Source organism: Macaca thibetana, chromosome 9 (genome assembly GCF_024542745.1).
Source record: "Macaca thibetana thibetana isolate TM-01 chromosome 9, ASM2454274v1, whole genome shotgun sequence".
Classification (NCBI taxonomy): domain Eukaryota; kingdom Metazoa; phylum Chordata; class Mammalia; order Primates; family Cercopithecidae; genus Macaca; species Macaca thibetana.
Genome location: NC_065586.1, coordinates 127,374,212 through 127,394,588, shown reverse-complemented (window position 1 = coordinate 127,394,588; position 20,377 = coordinate 127,374,212). Strand labels below are relative to the sequence as shown.

Sequence of the window (20,377 nt, the reverse complement as noted above, 5' to 3'; positions counted from 1 at the left end):
GTGTTTGGAGTACTAGGCGTGTCTGTGCCGGTAGGTGGGTGGGTGCCTGCTCTCCCACCCAGGTCAGGGAGGGTTTTTCATGCAGGTTCTTAAATGCACGGATCATAATGCTGCCTTTTGCATCCCGAAAGCCCCTTCAATGCCTCTAACAAGCACTGGTCTCGCGCTGGCATTAGCTGTGCTTGGGTTTCCTGGGTTTAGCGACCTAAGGGGTTTACAGCGCACGGAAGTCTCTGCCCAGCTCTCAGCGCGCATCGCCAGGGGCTGGACTGAAGCTGTGGCCCGGGATGGGGAGGACGCTGGCGGCCTCCGAAGCAGGGTCTACGGCGGGGAAGGGCGAGCGCCGTCTGGCGGTGGCTGCGCGTGGCCAGCGCTGCGCTGACCCAAGCTCGGTTCGGCCGGCGCTGCCGCGTGTGCTCCGGGCGGAGCGAGGGTCCTCGGAGCCCGGGTCTGTCCTGGGTCCCAGGGAGTTCGGCGTGCAGCGTCAGAGGCTGCGTGTGCTGGGGGTGGGAGGAGCACAGACTGTGCCTGGGGGCATCCAGGACAAATTCATAGAGGGGTGGTCCTGCCCCACCCTCGGAGTGTCCTGGGCAAAGGCCCTGGGGCCACCTGCCCGGTGCCTTGGAGGGCGTAGGGCAGGAGCTGCCGAGGCCAGCGGGCCACTGTGGGGCGCGGAACTTTAGACCAGGCACCCACGGCTCAACCTCTGGGCCAGGGGACCCGCGGGGGCCTTAAGAACGTATTTGGCCGATTTGTGCAGCAGAAATCCGCCAGCGCCTAGCAGCGTCCGGGCCGCCTGCGCCGGGATCTGCAGCCCAGTACCCCCCTGGTCCCGCGCCCTGGACTCCGAGGAGGCCAGGTAGAGAGCGGCCCGCGCTGTCCCCATCTGCGCCCTCAGCCCCACCCGGGCAGCGGGACATGCCTGGCTCCGACGCCGCCACCCCGGCTTCCGCTTGCCCTTGAGTGCGGAGCCCAGAGTCTCCCTGGCGGTGCGCTGGGTCCCCGAGGGCCAGAGGCCACCAGGGGGGCGGCACTGGCGGGAGCCCAGCCGGGCGCGCCCTCGGCCCTCGCCCACCCACGTCCTCCGCGGCCGCGCAGGTCCAGGGGGCGCAGTGGGGAGGAGACCCGGGCCAGGACCAGGGAGCGCGCGGGCGGGGCTGGGGCTGGCGGGGAGGGGCGCGGGCGGGCGGGGACCGGGGCGGGGGCCGGGTCCGGGGGCGGCGGCGGCGCGGGCGGGAGGAGGAGGAGCTCCCCGCGCGGGGCAGGGGCGGAGCGAGCGGCCGCGCAGTGGAGCCAAGTGAGTTCGCTCCGGAGCCCGCGCCGCCGCCGGCCCCGCATCTCGGGCGCCCGCCGCCCCCGCCGCCGCCGCCGCCCGCGCGGGGATGTAGAATGCAGGCGGGCGCCAGGTTCCAGCGGCGGCGGCGGCAGCTGCAACAGCAGCAGCCCCGGCGGCGGCAGCCTCTCCTCTGGCCCATGGACGCAGAGCCGCCGCCGCCGCCACCCTGGGTCTGGATGGTGCCGGGCTCGGCCGGGCTGCTCCGGCTCAGCGCGGGGGTCGCGGTTCCCCCGGTGCTGCTCGCCTCGGCCCCGCCGCCCGCGGCCGCGCTGCTCCCCGGTCTCCCCGGCTGGCCGGCCCCGAGCGAGCCGGTGCTCCCGCTGCTGCCGCTGCCCTCTGCGCCAGACCCCGCCGCCGCCGCCGCGCACCCCTTCCCCGCGCTCCACGGGCAGGTAACGTGTCCCCGTCCCGCCTCGGCCCGAATCGCCGGCTCCCCCGCTCCTGGGCGCGCCCTGCCCGGCCCGGCTCTGGCCTCCGGCTCGCGCGCCCTCCTCCCCGGCGGTCCTCGCCGCCCCAAACCTCAGGACGCAGCCCGGCAGCCGTGCCTCGGCGAGAAAGTTCATGCTTGGACGCCCGGCTGTCCACCTCCGCAGCTTTGGCAGGTGCCTCCGGGTGTCTGGACGGAGCCGTGGAGGGACCCGCCGCCCAGGCCCGCGTGGGGACCGCAGGGAACTCGCGCCAGGCCGGGGGTCGCTGTCCACCGCGCGGTGCTGAAGTGGCTCCGTGGCCGCCGCGGGCCGTGGCTGACATCGCGGAGAAGTTAGGACTTTCACTGTCTCTGCCAGACTTGAAAGCAAGCTGGAAATCAATAGCTGTTTCGGATTCTAATCTGGGTTGGATTTTTTCCCCCTTTCGTTTGAAAATAGACTCAGGGCAATGCTTGAGAGAATTCCAGCCGGTGGAAGTGGCTGGGAAATCCTGCCTTCGGTACTGAGAGGTATTACCGGAGATTCCCCTGCCCAGGCCTGCCGGAGTCCACCGCATTCGTTAATGCCACACTGCACTTTAGAAGAGTTTGGCTTTTAAGACATGGAATTAAAAAGAAAAAGTGACTGAACCTTTGATAAATGGTGCAGCAGAGCTAGGCGGGCTGGTTTGGGCAAGATTCATTGTCAGCTAACTATGCAGATGCATTTAAAATCAGGGAATAGCGTGCATTTTATTCCAAGGATTGACCTCATTAGCATATTCAAATGAGTGTTATGTTAGAATACACCATTTGATTAATTTAATTCCAATATTATCTTGTAAGTTTTTCTAAAAGATGTTGTTAAACTCCTGCTAAATTGGTCTTTAGACTTAATGATACATCACATATGCAGCCCTGGATATTGTGTTTTTATGTGTGATGCAGTTTATTTTGGAGAATTTTCAATAAACGTTGGTAGTTTTTGCCGTATTTTGGAGGGGTGTTGTATCAGAATGCTGCCACTAGAGGTATATAATGTCAAGGAACTACATTTTTAAAAATTCTGTTTTAAAAAACTGCATTTTTTCACTTGTATAAATTTAAGAGAAAATTTTAAAAAACCTTAGTATTAATATTTTAAATATTTTTGTGCTACCCATCTTCTGTAAAGTAAGAATATGTAGAACCAGAAGAACATTTTCACATAACAGGAACATCACAAATGCTTTTATGATTTTAAAACAATAGGTACTGAAACGTTCCATGTCATTGAGCAATGCATTTTATTAGTGCCTTATGAGGTCTCAGTTATTTTAATTAGAGAGACGGTGTCCTGAATTACCAGTCCCTTTCCGTGACTGATGTTTTATTCTGTGCATTGAGATCTTCAAGTCATGAGATGCTTAGTTTTTTTTTTTTTTTCCATAGAATCTGTTTGTATTGGTGAACCTTGTATTGGTGAAACTTAGAATCTTAACTTCTTAGATATTTTCATTTTGAAAGTATTAGTTGTTTGTAAAACGACAAATGTAATTAATACAAAACGCAATACTGAAAGGAATAATATAGCCCTATGCCTGCCTATAAAAATAATTTAAGAATTAGAAAGGGAACACCCAGCATTTCTCTTTTTCATGGTGGTTTCTCATGATCTCAGAGCAGAAACCCATTTCTTACCTTGTGCTTGAGGTTTTGTGCTTAGAAGTTCTTTTTCAGTATTGAAGAATGTAATGTTGGTAATGCTTTGTGATGATTCAGATATGAAAACTATAATTTTTCCTTTGATTGGTAAATATTTATAGTTTTCCTCGAGGAAGTTTATCTGATAATCAAATACATACATTTTGAAATTCCCTTTTCAAAGCAGTTATTCCAGAATGTTTTGGTGTGAAGTTGAGTGGATGGATTCAGGCTAATGCAATTGTCTTTTCTTGCTTGGCTTGCAGTGGCTGTTTGGTGGCCATTCTCCGTCCCTTGGACTGCCCCCCTCTTCCACAGTGGAGCTGGTGCCCATCTTCCCACATCTCTGCCCTTCTGCTCTTGCAACTCCTATTGGGAAAAGTTGGATAGATAAAAGGATTCCTAACTGTAAGGTAAAAATGCAAGTGATTTAATTGGATAAGGGGTTTTTAATGATTAAATTGTTGAACATCGCCATAACAACAAAAATATCCATGTATTTTCTCGTTGCCATATATTGGCCATCTAGGTATACAAAGAAATCATTTCAGGCTTAGATTGATCTGTTCAAAAATGTCAGCAGGCAGGGGGCATTTTGTTTTAGTTTAGGATATTTGGATTCCACAGGGCAATGTAAAATTTCCAATTTTTGAATCAGAGTCTTTGTAAAATTTTTTTTTGTTTTAAAATTTGTAACCATTGATCCAAGATCTAGACTTAAACATTACACAATACCAGTTCAAGTTTTAAAAGTCAGTTTTTCTTCATATGATGCTTTAAGTTTTCATCTTTCTAATGGTTTGTTTTGGCTTTTGGATTCAAATTTACTGACTACATTTTGTTCACAAGGAAACTAAAGAAGTAAATTATTGACTTGTTGTACAGCTTAGTAATTATCTCATGGGGTGATTCTTCAATCAGTGAACTGACTGCTGTGCTGAAGTAACCAAGTCAATAGCTGAAGGCCAGCCCAGAAGATATTAACTAGATGGTGATTGGTATTGAAGCCCTGTGGAACTTCCTTTAAGTTTTAGAATGATGTTTTTATAGAGTCCCCAATAACAGAATGTTCAATGCTGGATCAACGTAAGGCAACATAAATATTTTCATAGTCATGTTCAGCTTTTATCATGTACCTTGCCTTAAATGTTATGCTTGCATTATTTTTGGACAGATCTTTTTTAATAATTCCTTTGCTCTGGACTCAACGTGGATACATCCTGAGGAGTCAAGATTGTTCCATGGGCATGAAAAGCCTCATTTGCTGGCAAATCAAGTCGCTGTGTCTCTGTCCAGGCCGGGTCCTGCCTCCAGGCCACTCCCCACAGTGGTGTTAGCACCTCAGCCCATCCCAGGTTGGTGCCCAAATAACATTGACAATGTGCTTTTCATTTTTGCTTCAATCACAGATTAGTTTTAGATATGAAAACCATACTTGTCTTTTTAATGAAACAATTATCTTGGTAAAAGATAATTTCTTTTCACAAGCATGAAGCTTTTTTTAAAAAATGAGTCTTGGATAGCTTATCCACTGTTTTTTTCTGGGGTGGGTGGATAAGAGATCTGATGTTAAAATGAAGAGATGGCTGAAGGGGTTTTCACAGAATTGTACTTTCAGTGCTCTATTTTTAGGATTGGACCAGGTTTCCTGCTGATAGCTCTTAATAGGGGCACTAATTGATCAGCCTACTCTTTAAAAAATGTTGCTTGTCTGTGGCGAGGTGCAAGGAATAACGTTTGTTGGTCTGTAGGACACAGGAACATGTGTGATCTCTGAATTTTGCCTTCACATTGTGGTGATAGTGAGATGGACTATAAAATGCCCTGTTTGAAAGATGGATTTTATTCTATCTTTGGAGTCTAGTGACCTGAAAGAACATTTGTCCTGGAACAGACTCCCATGAAGCAATGCCTGGATGAAAGATTGTGTAATAAACCTACATAGTAACAGGGGAATATAATCATCTTATGAATTTTTAAATTGATTTTTAAAATCACCTTAACATGTGGATCATTTTATGAAAGCAAATGCCACCCGTGCCAAAATCGTCGTGCAACACCTTCCATTATGGAATATGTTATGGCTTCAGAATTACATTACCTTTCTGTAATTTCCTACCTCCCAAGCTTGTCTCAATGTGTGTCTCTAAAGTTTAGTAATAAGATGTTCTTGTGGATAATGCAGTGATGGGTTAGGAGATATATTTATTTTGTTCTCTGTTTGCCTACACATTTATTCCAATTTGCTATGAATCTTGTTTAGTAATAAGTCAGGAAGAACAACTAAACTATTTGTGTTTCTCATAGGCCTAAATGATTTCTGACTGCAACTTGTCCTTGTAATTACACATTAGGGATTAATTGAAGTCTGAGTGAGCATGGTACATGCACACATTTATAAACATTTTACACTAACATGATCATGTTTCCTATTTGATTTAATGATGATAAACGATGATTCAGTGGCATGTGTTATATGAGGATGACATGACTTTGGAAGGTTCTTTTGGTATATGAAAAGGTAATATTTTAATTTCCTAATGCGTTGGCCATAACTATCATGAAAATAATCAGCAAATGTAGTTTTAAAAATGGTGAAATGAGCTCACCTGTTCCTACAAAGTCTTTGTGTGAACTTTCCTTCTCTCAGTTCACCCCTGAGTATAATACAGACGTTTTCCACCGTTCCTTCACCTTCTTCATAGGAAATCCATATACAAATGTGCTAAATATCTGTTTAGTTGGAGAAGCTTATGGTCACCTCTCATAGATTTTCCACCTTAGGGACATCGTTTACTTACTATTGTGTGGCAAATATGCAATACTTCATTAGAAACATGTTTGTATTGATTTTACCTTCTTTTGATTTTTGGATGAATCTATTTTTTAAACTTTTACAAATTATTTTTACAATTTTTTGTGGGTACATAGTAGGTGTATGTATTTGTGGGGTACGTGAGATGTTTTGACCACAGGCACGCAGTGTGAGATAAGCGCATCCTAGAGAATGGAGTATCCATTAATGGATCTATTTTTAAGAACAAAATAAAATAGTATTTCTTATAAACATGATAAATAGCAGAATAACCTTTCATTCTGACCTAGTCTACTATTCAACAAAGCTTAGATTTTCTCTTCTCTGCTTTTTTTTTTAAATTTATGGATCATATGTGAATATAACACTTAAAATTTTAATTATGTTATGGGGAGAAAGGTACCTGACACCAAAGGTAATTTAATAATAATCAAATGTATTTGTTTTGAGATGGTAGTTTCTGAGTTGCTTCATGAAAACTTTACTTTTTTGATAAATTTCAGAATTCTTAGAATTTACCCAACTTTGGAATGCACATACCTAATGTCTCTTAGGCCAAAGAAAACATATAAGGGGTTATTTACGTGCTACAAACTGCTTAACAGAGAACTGGGATGAGGGGGGCAAGTAAAGGTGGAAGGTAGGGTAAGCTCCAAGTAAGTTAAAAATTCAGGTAAATGGTTTTAATTTTACTGTAGTTAATGAGAAATTACAACTTTATTAAGACACTCACACGTAAATGTTCATGTATGCTGTCATTACTAAAAATTACTATTAATTTTTCATATCCTATTATGAATTGATAAATTTATATATTATAGCTAATTTATATTGCAAATATATTATAAAAGTATGCATTTACAAATATATGTATGTACTATATATAAAATATATAATGTATAAATCTATTATACAATTGTTATATTACATCAATCAATCTTGTTATAAAGTTTTATATTCAAAAATAAATGGCCTTAGAATCAGATATATTTTATCAATCCCCTTCAAATTAATCAGTGAAGCAGAATCACAGTCCCAAAGAGCAGGAAAAGTGAATCAAACTCGCTCATTTTAAACAGGTCTAGTGAGCTAAGCTTATTTTCCTTTCTTGGAGAGGTAGTAATTTTTCTGTAATGATCATTCTTTAAGTACTTTTAAAATCTGCACTGTTGTTTTAGGGATAATGGCAATTTATACTATGAACTCAAATGATGTAACCCAGAAGGCAGGTTTGTTTGAATGAACTGAATCGTTTGTTGAACTAAGCTGGAATCTCTCTGGTAGAGATGGGGGTGAGACTAATATCAGATCACCCCTCACTTACTGTTGATTAGGAATTAACTGCACGGCACAGAGTCTCAGATAATATAAGCACAATTTGGATGAATTTGGAAAAGCTCTCTAAGCTTTAATAAGTATTATAAAGGACTCCATTTTTATATACACTGCACTCATTCGTGACCAGGAGGATGATGGTCGCCTGTCATCATACTCTCACACTCTGTTGTAAACAAGCCTGTTGGTCATTTTTGAGCCTCCCAAAGGGCCAACCTCCTGATGCCATCACTTTGGGGGCTAGTCCATCAACATATGACCTGGGGGAGAAATTCAAGTGGCGTGTGCTCTCTACAGGTGTTTGAGGAGAACCTTAGCAGGGGATCCTCAGGGAAGGCCTCTGTGGCCAATGCCACCTTGGGGCAGGAACAGTCGAATGAATTCCAAATGAAGGACATAGACTGTCCAAAGACACAAAATCAAGAGGAGCATTTTGTGATCGGGCAATTCCAAGTAGCCAAGTGTGGTTGGGCTGCCGGAGGAGGTGTGGCAGGGATGGGCTCTGGGGCCTCTTCAAACAAGACCCATCACATGAGACCTGTGGTGTGAGTCAGTCCCCTGGATCCTCATGGACTGTTGGGGGACTTTACATCATTCTTCCACTCAGGATTCTTGGCTTCTCCAGGAAAGTGTGAACTTGTTCTCGGGAAGCAGAGGAGCCACAGAAGAGGCAGAGCCTTCTCACAGCCAAATAAATTCAAGCACACAAATAATTACACCTGCACTAGAAACCAAGATCTCTAATTAATGATTTTGCAGTTTTTAAAGAAATTCTTCCTGATCATTGTGAATGGGTTGAATTGAGAAATTATCTAGGATCTATTGATTCCCGGACCTCAGAAGCTGATTCAGGGCTGGACAGGCAGGGAGAGGCCACCTGCCCCACAGTCACCACCTCTTCTTCAGCAGTGCCTGTACATCAGCTGCTGCATCCCCATCAACACCTCCCCGCTCCCTGCAGTCCTACCGGTCCCTCTTCTTCCCAGGCAGAAGGGGCTTACCTTGCATCTTAGGACATGCGGTTCCTCACAGGCAGATGTGGAGAAGGGTCTGGGTGGTACAACTACCCTCCAAGGAGTCTCTGTTTTCTACTTCTGAAAATAAGAGCTTCAGAGTCCTTCAAGTCATTCAGGAATTAAATAATTTACATCAAGAATATCAAGCAGTGGGAGGAGAAGGTAGTTAATTCAGCATCTGTCCAACAAAGGCAAATGAAATAGAAGGATCTTGCTGGAAACTAGAGATTTATGTAAAAGTTGCCCATATCCCATTGCCTGCCAGCTTAAGATCAAAGAGCCTGATTCTACCAACAAACACCATGATGGGCAAACCAAACCAAACCAAACCAAACCACTGACTGTACCTCTCTTCATTCAAAGATGACTAAGAGAGAGAGGGGGAGAGAAAGTGGAAGATGAGATAAGGCATCTGAAGTATTCTGCTTCGTAAAAGATTCATTTGCTCAAAAGCTCCGGAAGAGAAACATATCTGAGAAATGGATTTTGCACAGGAATTAGTAACCATTGTAGGCAAAACACCTTTTGCCTATCTTAATAGGTAAAAGAAAATAGAACATAGAAAAGCAGTAAAAGATAAACTTGAAAGAGAGTTGGTCAATGTGAAAAGACAGTTTGAGGAAAAGAGAAAAGAATGCAAGGAAACTTCTGAAAACTGGCAACTAAAATCATTGAAGAGAAGAACTGATTATGCATCTGATGAGAGAAGACAACATAGAAAGATTCTTAAGCATAAATAGATGTGACTGTGAAAATCAGATCATAACAGTGGGAGAAGGTGATATCTGTGTAAAATAGAAAGCAAACAACAAACCTATATTGCTTTGACCTCCTTAAAAACACAGATTTCATGAATGGAAGAAAATTTTTGCAATCTATCCATCTGACAAAGGGCTAATATCTGTAATCTACAAAGAACTTAAACAAATTTACAAGAAAAAAACAAACAACCCCATTACAAAGTGGGCGAAGGATATGAACAGACACTTCTCAAAAGAAGACATTTGTGCAGCCAACAAACATATAAAAAAGGCTCATCATTACTGCTCATTAGAGGAATGCAAATCAAAACTACATTGAGATACCATCTCATGCTGTTTAGAATGGTGAACATTAAAAAGTCAGGAAATAACAGATGCTGGAAAGGATGTGGAGAAATAGGAACACTTTTACACTGTTAGTAGGAGTGTAAATTAGTTCGACCATTGTGGAAGACAGTATGGTGATTCCTCAAGGATCTAGAACCAGAAATACCATTTGAATCAGCAATCCCATTACTGGGTGTATACCCAGAGGATTATAAATCATTCTACTATAAAGACACATGCACACATATATTTACTGCAGCACTGTTCACAATAATAAAACTTGGAACTAACCCAAATGCCCATCAACGATAGACTGGATAAAGAAAATGTGGCACATATATACCATGGAATATTATGCAGCTATAAAAAAGGAAGAGTTCATGTCCTTTGCAGGGACATGGATGAAGCTGGAAACCATTATTCTCAGCAAACTAACCCAAGAACAGAAAACCAAACACCACATGTTCTCACTCATAAATGATCATTGAACAATGACAACACATGGACACAGGGAGGGGGACATCAAGGGAACATCACATACCAGGGCCTGTTGGGGGGTGGGGGGCTGAGGGAGGGATAGCATTAGGAGAAATACCTAATGTAGATGACGGGTTGATGGGTGCAGCAAACCACCATGGCATGTGTATACCTGTAAAACAAACCTGCATGTTCTGCACATGTATCCCAGAACTTAAAGTATAATAAAAAAATTTTTTTTTGAAAAAAAAAAAGAATTGGGAGGGCCTGGAAGTGAAAGATCTAGCTATGTTAATAGAGATTCTTTATGGATGCAAATTTTCCCCCACCAAAGACGACTTGCAGGGCCATTTCAAGATATGGCAAAGACACATGTTTTGGGGAAAATATTTTGGTTTTTCTTCCTTGTCTCATAAGGTTATACCAGAGTTAGGTTGGAAAATAAGTCAATATATATAAGGTTAAATAACACCCATTTGATGAGAAAAAGAAAAAAATATATCTCTCTCCTTTCAAAAAAACAAAAAACAAAACACAGATTTCAGCAGAAGTAGTAAACGGAGCAAGGCAAGTCATATATCCTGCTCACCGTATCGTGGAGGCATTTTATGAATGTTGGAGACACTACTTAAAAGAACACAGAAGCTGATACAGCTTCAGCCCATTCTGCAGTACTAGACAAGCTTGGTTCATGGAGAAAAGTTTGGAGAATTATGAGGAAAGCATCTTGTGATTGAAGCAATTTATACCTCATGAGAAAGTCATACAACTGCATTAGTATGGAAAAGATGTTCTTAAAAAAGCAATCAATTGACTTTACCACACCTAATGTTTTCACCTCAAATTCTTTGTCTAAAATTAATGTTGCTGCTGCTCTATCTGCATCTTGTATTTTATTCTTCTTATCAACTTTTGCTTTATTTTTGTTTTAAGCTCAGGTCAATTATTTAAACATACAATGTCTGCCTTTGCTTTTTGAAAATGAAATTTAGCACATTTATATTTGATTTGCTGTATGTATATTTATCTGTAATTATTACATTCTTTTTTTATTTTCTTTTCGTATTCTTTTGATTTATTCTGTTTTTATTTTTGTGGGTGACATTTACAGTTTATTTCATTTTGTTTACTTTTATATGGTTATTTGGAATGTGTTTACACTGATCCTATTTTCTCAAGCAATTATCAGTATGAATTTTTTTAAAAAGCAGACTTGAGGTTATGTTTTCTCAGTTTTCATATCATGAAAACGCAATTACTTTAGAATTCTTCTATGAAATATGAGACATTTGGAAAAAGTTTATTTTATCAAATTTCATTTTTTCTTTTAATTTTCTCAGATAAGTGATAAATACAGTTAAATAAGAACTAACAATGGAGATGTCAGTTTTCAAAATATCTGTAATTATCAACAATTTCTGTTAACCTTTAGGATATATGTGAATATTTGTTAATTTGGTTGCAGGAATGAGTGAAAAATTTAAAACAATATTTTTATTTTGAAGAGTTTTTTATAATAATCATAATCTGGATACATAAATTATGTCAGTAAAATTGAGGAGATGAGAAAGAAGGATCATGAGAGTATGAAGTCTTTAAAAATCCTTCACATTTGTTAAGAGCAGGAGTAAGAAACCCCCAGTCTTTAAGACCAAATGAACAAAGTTAGGTAGGATTGAAATTGACAAGGATTTCTTCCCACTAACCAGTAGCAAGTACTGAGTAAAAAGCAATAACCCCTTATCACTGGTGGAAGGAGAGGGACATATAGGAAACCTTTTCTGTGGTTCAGGGACGTAAGGCTGGCTGAAAGCTGGGGTAAGGGTACAAATACCGAAAAAGATTTTCACACACCCCAGAATTTGTCTTAAGCAAAATACATTTTTAAAAGATTTGAAGCTTATGGTGCATTGAAGGCAACCCGGACAACAAAATCCAAGTCCAGGTCCACCCCCTGAATACACTGACAAAATTGCATTCACTAACAGCTTGACACAAGAAGGGGTGTGCCTATTCCCAGAAGTAAACCATATTTATTATCTCATTCATTATGTTCTATTTATGATGCCTAGCACTTAATAAATAAAGTTACAAGACACACAAACCAAGCAAGAAGTGATAAACTATTGACAAGATACAAAATAATCAACAGAATCAGACCCTAAGATGACACAGATGTTAGAACTATCAGACAGTGCTATGATTGACCATGATTAGCATGTTAAATTAACTCATGGAAAGGAGAGCAACATGAATGAACAGAAGGAGAATTTCATCAATGATATAAAAAATATAAGAAAGTCAAATTAAAATATCAGAAAAAATGAAACACTGCATAATGAAAAATTACTTTGATGAACTCCTGCGTAGATGTGATACAGCCAAGAATTATTGAAATTAACGATAGATCATCAGACCGGTAACAAAAACAGAAAGCAACTGAAAACATGGAACGTCCTTTTCCAGAGCCAGGAGAGAATATCAGATGGTTTAACTCATGTATAATTGAAGTCTGAAAAGGGCAAGGAGAGAATATATGGAAGATAGAATATTTGAAGTTGTAAAGAACAAACGAGATAAAAATGGACATTATGAAACTATAAGTCCAATAAGTTCGGCAAACTGTAAGACTAATAAATGGCAAAAACAAGAAAAAGCTGAAATTGAAAACTAAATAAATCATATTTAAACTTCTGATTCAAAGAACTTTATACTAAACAGAAACAATTATTGAAAGCTAAGTGAAACAAAGATTTTTAACAAGCAAACAAAAGCTGAGAAGAATTCATTCTCTGTAGATTTGCAGTTCATGAAATTACAAAGAAGATTATCAGTCAGGAATAATACACTAGCGTAGAGAAAGTTACCTTCACACAAAAGAAGCATGCTAGAAATGGAATACATTAAGTAAAATATGTACTTTTCTGTTTTTACTTGTTTTAAAAGATAACTGACAGTATAAAGAGCAAAAATAGTTATATAATGCATAAAATTATACACAAAATAAAAATGCATGCCAAAAATTTCACAAAGCGTGGAAGTAAGGAATTGGAAGTATGGAATTGTAAGGCTATTGTACTATACATTATGGGCTATAGTATTATTTGAAGGTGACAAGTTAAAGGCATACTTTATATCTTTTGAAGATGTAAGTATGTCTTTAAATTCACTATCCATTCAGATTAAAAACAAAACCATACAAAAAACCACCTATAAGTCAACTACGAATTAAAGGGGACTTCCTCAAATTGACAGGGGACATCTAAGGAAGAGCTACAGTTTCTAATAGTGGAAGGATAATGTTTTCCCTCTAAGATGAAGATATACTTTATCTTTGAAAGATATAAGATATCTTCAAAAGATATAAAGCAGTAGAGCAGCAGACACTTAAAATTGTAAAAAATGTTATAACTAATAAAATAATTATGGAGATAAAAATGAAATCATAATGATCTCTTAACCCCAAAGCAGACAAAACAAGAAAGCAAAGGATCAAAGTAAAGTTGGAACAAATATTTTAAAAACTATGAAATGGTAGATTTAAATATAAAGATCTAACCTCTCTAATGAACAGGCAGAAGTTTTCAGGTTTGCAGTTCCAAATATACAATGTCTATAAAAAACTCACTTTTTATAAGACAGTGAACATAAAAGCAAAAGCCTGGAAAAGATATAACATGTAAATACAAATCAAAAGAAAGCTGAAGTAACTGTAATACTATTTGACAAATTAGATTTCAGAACAAAAAGTATTACTAGGGATAAAAATTTCTAATAAAATTTAATCAAATACATTTAATCTAATAATTTAATAAAAGAAATTCACAATTCACAACACAGAAACTGATAGAACAGAACAAAAAAATAGACAATTGTGTTTACAATTGGAGATTTCAACATCTCTCAGTAATTGATGGAGCATGAAAGCTCATCAGTGAATTTCAGTGAGAATTTAGAGAACTTATATAATACTGTCCAACAACTTGACCCGATTGACATGTATAGAACATTCTACTTTACAGTAACGGGGTATATATTTTTATCTGCACATGAAACATTCATCAATACCATATTCTAGGCTCTAAAACAAGTAAAAAATTTTAAATAATTAAAAGTAGGGCCGGGCGCAGTGGCTCATGCCTGTAATCCCAGCACTTTGGAAGGCCGAGAAGGGCAGATCACCTGAGGTCAGGAGTTTGAGACCAGCCTGGCCGACATGGCAAAACCCCACCTCTACTAAAATTACAAAAATTAGCCGGGCGTGGTGGCATGTGCCTGTAGTACCAGCTACTTGGAAAGCTGAGGTAGGAGAATAACCAGAACCCAGGATGTGGAGGTTGCACTGAGCTGAGATCGTGTCACTGCACTCCAGCCTGGGCAACAGAGCGACACTCTGTCTCCAAAAAAAAAAAAAAAAAGTATGCACAATTTATTTTCCAACCACAACAGAATTAAGTTAGAAATCAGTAACAGAGATATCCAGAAAACCTCCAAATGTTTGAAAATAGAACAGAATGCTCCTAAGTAATGGATAGGTCAAAGAAAAAGTGACAGAGGAAATAAGAAAATATTTTGAATAGAATGAAAATAAAAGAAAATCAAAATCAATATAACAAAAAAATTCTTGTGGGATATAGCTTAGATGGACATTTATAGCATTAAAACACCTATATTAAAAAATAAGAAATACCTCAAATTAATGATCTAAGCTTAACCTTAAGAAACTAGAAAAAGTAGAAGTAATTAAATCCAAACAAGCTAAAGAAAGGATATAGTAAAGATAACAGCAGAAATTAAAAAGTTAAAAAACAGAAGACTATAAAGAAACTCAATGAAAACAAAACTTGATGCTTTAGGAAGATCAAATAGAAAGTATAAACCCCCGGCTATAAAGAATTAGAGGAAAGAAAGACAACACAGATTACTGATGTCAGGAATAAAAAAAAGATATTATTATGATGTATCTTAACACCAGCCATGCAATAGGAAAACATAAATTATAATCATAAATGCAACAGCTTAGATGAAATAAGTTATTTGTAAGTCACAAGCTACCAGTTCTCACTCAAGAAGAAATAGAAAACATGAATAACTCTATATCTGATAAAAACATAAAATTTACAATTTAACTCTTCCAACAGGAAAACATTCAGTCCCTGACAGCCTCACTGGTGAGGTCTACCAAATACGTAAGGAAGAAATAATACACAAATTAAAATAAACTTGTTCAGAAAATAAAATGAAACAATTTTCCCTAAGTAATTTTTTCTAAGGTAGCCATTACCCTTACACAAAAACCAAATGGTTATTACAAAGAGAAAATAGCAGACCAATACACTTTTTGAACATACATGCAAGAAGGCTCAAGATAACATTAACAAATCAAATCCAGCCATATTTAAAGTTGATAACATATCATGACCAAGTGAATTTTTTTGTTTTGTTTTGTTTCTGTTTCTGGTTTTGGAATCCAATGCTGGTTCAACATTAGAAAATCCATCAAAGCTATTTATCAAAAGACAAAGAAGGAAAGTAGTAAGTTTATTTCTATAGATTCAGAAAATGCATTTGTCAAATTCACCATCCACTCAGATTAAAAACAAAACAGCACAAAAACCACGTGTGAGTCAACTAAGAACCAAAGGCGACTTCTTCAAACTGACAGAGGACATCTAAGGAAGATCTACAGCTAACATCGAACTGAATAGTGGAAGGATAGTGTTTTCCCTCTAAGATGAAAAACAAGGCAAAGATTTGTGCCGGGACCCCTAGTTGTGCAACAAGGCAAAAAGTAAAAAGAAAAGAAAGACATACAAACTGGGAAGGAAGACACAAAACTGCCTCTATGTGCAGACAAATGACGATATAGACTATCTCCAAGAGTCTACCAAAAGCTACTAATACGAATAAGGAAGTTTAGCAAGGTAGCAGGATGCAAGGTCAATATACAGAATTCAATTGTACCCCTGTATTACTGGTAACGAACAACTGGAAGTTAAAATAAAATATAAGTATCTTTAAAATTGCACCAAAATCATGAAGTATTTAGGGATTAACCTAACAAAATATGTGAACATCATGAAACATTAACAAAAGAAGTCAAATAAGACATTAATAAATGGAGGGATACTCTGGATTATAGACTGGAAGGCTCAATAAGATTTCACTTCTGCCCAGATTGATTTACATGTTTAGTGCAACCCTAAACAAAATCCCAGTTTCATGGAAATTGACAAGCCCATGCAATAATTAATACGGACAGGCAAAGGAAGTGGAATGGCCACAATAGTACTGATGAAGAAAGCGAGTGTGGAGGACACAGGCATAGCTGATCTAAATGCTGATGACAAATCACCAGGAACTAAGGCTTTGTGCAATTGGCAAAAGCATAAGAATAAAGACCAATAGAACACAGTAGTAGACCATCCAAAAGTAGACACATGCACATATGGCCAATTGATTTCTTTACAAGGTTACAAAGAAAAATCAATACAGAAAAGACCATCTTGTCAACAAATGACTTTGGAACAAGTAAACATCTATCTGTCTTCAAAATAAGCAAACAATCCTTGATCAATACATTTTACTATATATAAAAATTAACTCAAAATAGATGATAGACCGAGTTGTGAAACCAAAAACTGTAAATTCTGAAGAAAACATTGAAGAAAAATGTTGTGACCTTGGATTGGACAAATGTTTCTAATAACATGACACCAAAAGCATGAACCATATTAGAAAATGCATTGATGACTTGAACTTCATCAAAATTTTAAAAAACTGTTGGTCTTTGAAATTACTTTTCATAAAATAAAATAACAGAAAAAGAAAAGTCACACAGTGGGAAAAATACTCACAAAACATACATGTGATAAAGACAAGAGCATACAAAGAACCTTCACAACTTAGTCATAAGAAAAAAACCAATCCAACAGAAACGGACAAAATATATGACCAGACACATCACCTACAAGGAAAGATGGATTGCCAATAAGCACAGGAAATAGGGAGGGATTTGTGAAAATCTACAAAATTATAACTAGAGAGCAGGACTAAGTTCTAGAGGTCGTTATCATTGTAGGGTGACTATAGATGACAACAATGTAATATATAGATTCAAATAGCTAGAAGGAGGGGTATTGGAATATTGAATGTTCCCAACCACAAAGACATGGAAAATGTTTGAGGTGATGGATATGCTCATTGTCCTGATCTGGTCACTAGACTTCATATGACTCAATTTATCACTATATACCCCATGAATATGTATTGTTATTTTATGTACATTTAAAGAAAATTAAATAAAATTTTTAAAAAATGATCAACTTTATATTTCATTAGCAAAATGCAAGTTGAATTCATGATTGGAGTCCCTACATACTTATTAGCATGGCGATCATGAAAACAAAACAAAGACAGAACCTGGCAATACCACGTGGTGGTGAAGATGCGGCAGAGCTGAAGTTTTCGTAACTTGCTGGTGGGAATGCACCACGAAGTGGGAATGCAATCACTTTGAAAGCCAGTTGAGCAAGTTGTTATTAACACCCTTATCCTAGTACCCAATAATCTCACTCTTACATATTTGTTCTGGAAACATAAAAAGATGCCCATAGAAATCTGCACACAGATATTTGTTCCTAAGTGAATGCTTTATTCCTAAGTGATGTTGGCTGGTGAATGGGTAAACAAACTTGGTTAGATCCAAATAATGAACTGGGACACAGAAATAACAAGGAACACACTTCTTACATGTGCAATGACGTGAATGGATCCCAAAAGCATTATACCCATGAAGGCATTCAGGATCAAACACTTATGTCATGTATTATTCCACTTTTGTGACACTCTAGGCAAAGCAAACTATAAGAACAAAAAATACCTCAGTGATTTCCAGGGGATGGGGTGGGACAAGGGTTTTGACAACAAAAGGGCAGAGGGCAGGTTTGGGGATGGTGGATGTTTATCTGGCTTCAGTGGTTCCAAAACTGTCTACATTTGTTAAAAACAGAGGACTGTACACTGAATGTAAATAGCACTTGAGAGCATCCAACTTAAAAAAAAAAAAAGACTTAAAAGACATACCCAACAAAATGCCAGGATTTTGTTTGATCCTGGTTTAAATAAAACTAAACAAAAAAAATGGACAATAGAAGAAAAACTGACTATGTATTAAATAATTTTAAGTAATTATTGTTAATTTGTTGGAGTGATGAGTTCTATGCTCATGTTTTTCAAAGGATAAATTTAGAGATATCTTCTGAAACATGTAAGGGTGAGATAAAATGTCATGGGTTTACTTTAGAGTAATCCTCGCGTGGGAGCTAGGTTGGTGTTGTTGACCTAAAAGGAAGAAACTGAGGCAAAAATAATATAGAGAGTTTATTTGGGCCAAGGTTGAGGACAGCTGCCATGGGGAACAAATCCAGGTTGCTTTGGGGAGTGCTCTGGAGAATGAAGGAAAGGCTCAGATTTTTAAAGAGATAATGGACAAATCAGGAGGTGGGCAGTTACAGAAGTGGCTCTTCAGAAATTCTGCTTGGTTTATAGAAATGACATTGGTTAGTGATGGGGTACACCGTGTGGCGCTCCAGAGTGTATGGCCTTTGATGGCGACTTGGTGGCACAGCAGGTGGCTTCAGGAGGCCATGATTTAGCTCAGGGGCAGGGAGGTGACTGCTGTTGCATTCTCATGCTTCTCTGGGCCTGATCATTTAAAGGGGCTCTCATTCTTCAGACATAAAGTTTCCTTGTTTTTTATTTCTTCCCACAGTATAAAAATAGGGACACTGGTTCATTACACTATTATTTATTATTGTTGAAAGACTTCATAATCAAAGTTAAAAAAGTAAACAGTGAGATTCTACATAACACCAGGAAGTACACTCAGGAAATTACAGAGAGCAATTGCCTGGGCCTTACCTACAGTCATCATGCATCTGAACCAGAAAGACAGTGATGGACTATAAAGAAATGCCTATCAACCTTGAAGTTAAAAGGCTACAAAAAAATAATGAGTGAAACGGAAGTATAAATTACAAATGTAAACTCATAAATACAATTACCCAACCTGAAGTGCATCTATTAGAATTCATAAGTTGCAGTCTGTAAGAGTTAAAGAAAGAAGAAAGAAACATGGAATGTGGCTTAACAGTTAAAGACAGATTTATTTTAGAGAAAATAAACCTGAGAGGGGCTTCTGGTGGATTTCGGTCAGGAGCACTTTCTCATACAGACTAAGAGTATAGATTGGTTTTAGGGTGAGGGGGCTTTTCACAAACTTGGGATGTTTCTGTGTGAGGGAGAAGTTTTATGGTGGGGTTGCAATGTCTCTGGGCAGAGGGGAGGTTATCTTGGGGCTGACATCTTCCCAGCTGGAGGGAGGTTATCTCGGGGCTGGCATGTCTCTGGTCGGGGAGGGCTTTGGAATGTTTCTGGTAGGAGATGTTATTTGTGGTTTATGGTCATGATGACTTTAGCCATTAGGCTGATGCCCTTTGGATTTAGGCAGTTTTTGATCGAGGTGAACTTTAGAATGATGGTGCTTGTCCAAGACGGCGATACACCTGCACTGTCACAGTCAAATAGTACTTGCAAATCTAAAGCCTGGAATGATGATGATGTTAAACACAAAACCATCGGCACTGTAGAAATCAGCTTTCAAATCCAGGCATTAGAAAACTCGAGGAGAAAAAGGAAATATGGGGAAGCATATGATTAAAAAATAAAGGCAGGCGTTGATGATTTTAAAACCAGAAATAAGATTGGGTATGGTGGCTCATGCCTGTAATCCCAGCGCTTTGGGAGGCTGAGGCCAGCAGATCACTTGAGGCCAGAAGTTTGAGACCAGCCTGGCCAACATGGCGAAATCTTGTCTTTACTAAAAATACAAAAATTAGCCAGGCGTGGTGTCATGTACCTTTAATCCCAGCTATTTGGGAGGCTGAGGCAGGAGAATCGCTTGAAACTGTGAGGTGGAGGTTGCAGTGAGCCGAGATCGCATGTCTGCAATGCAGTCTGGACAACAGAGCAAGATTCTGTCTCAAAAAAAAAAAAAAAATCCGGAAATAAATTAAAATGATTAAAAATACTTTCTCATAGACACGAAAACAAATTACATGAAAAAAAATACACAATAAATGGAGCCGTCACTGCTCCACATTTGTACTTTTTAAGTAATTAGATAAACTATTTTGGGAGACACGATGGGCAATTCAACTT

General features: G+C 39.5%; 1 protein-coding gene across 1 annotated transcript in view; it reads left to right on the top strand.

Annotated features, from left to right (window-relative positions):
* Nucleotides 1-1,299: 1,299 nt before the first annotated feature.
* Nucleotides 1,300-20,377, top strand: part of TCERG1L (transcription elongation regulator 1 like) — a 233,186-nt gene continuing 214,108 nt past the window's right edge. The window contains exons 1-3 of the mRNA XM_050805500.1: nucleotides 1,300-1,728; nucleotides 3,692-3,838; nucleotides 4,600-4,780. Of these exons, the coding sequence (XP_050661457.1) occupies nucleotides 1,390-1,728; nucleotides 3,692-3,838; nucleotides 4,600-4,780 (667 nt within the window). The 5' untranslated portion in view covers nucleotides 1,300-1,389. The remainder of the gene's footprint in view (nucleotides 1,729-3,691; nucleotides 3,839-4,599; nucleotides 4,781-20,377) is intronic.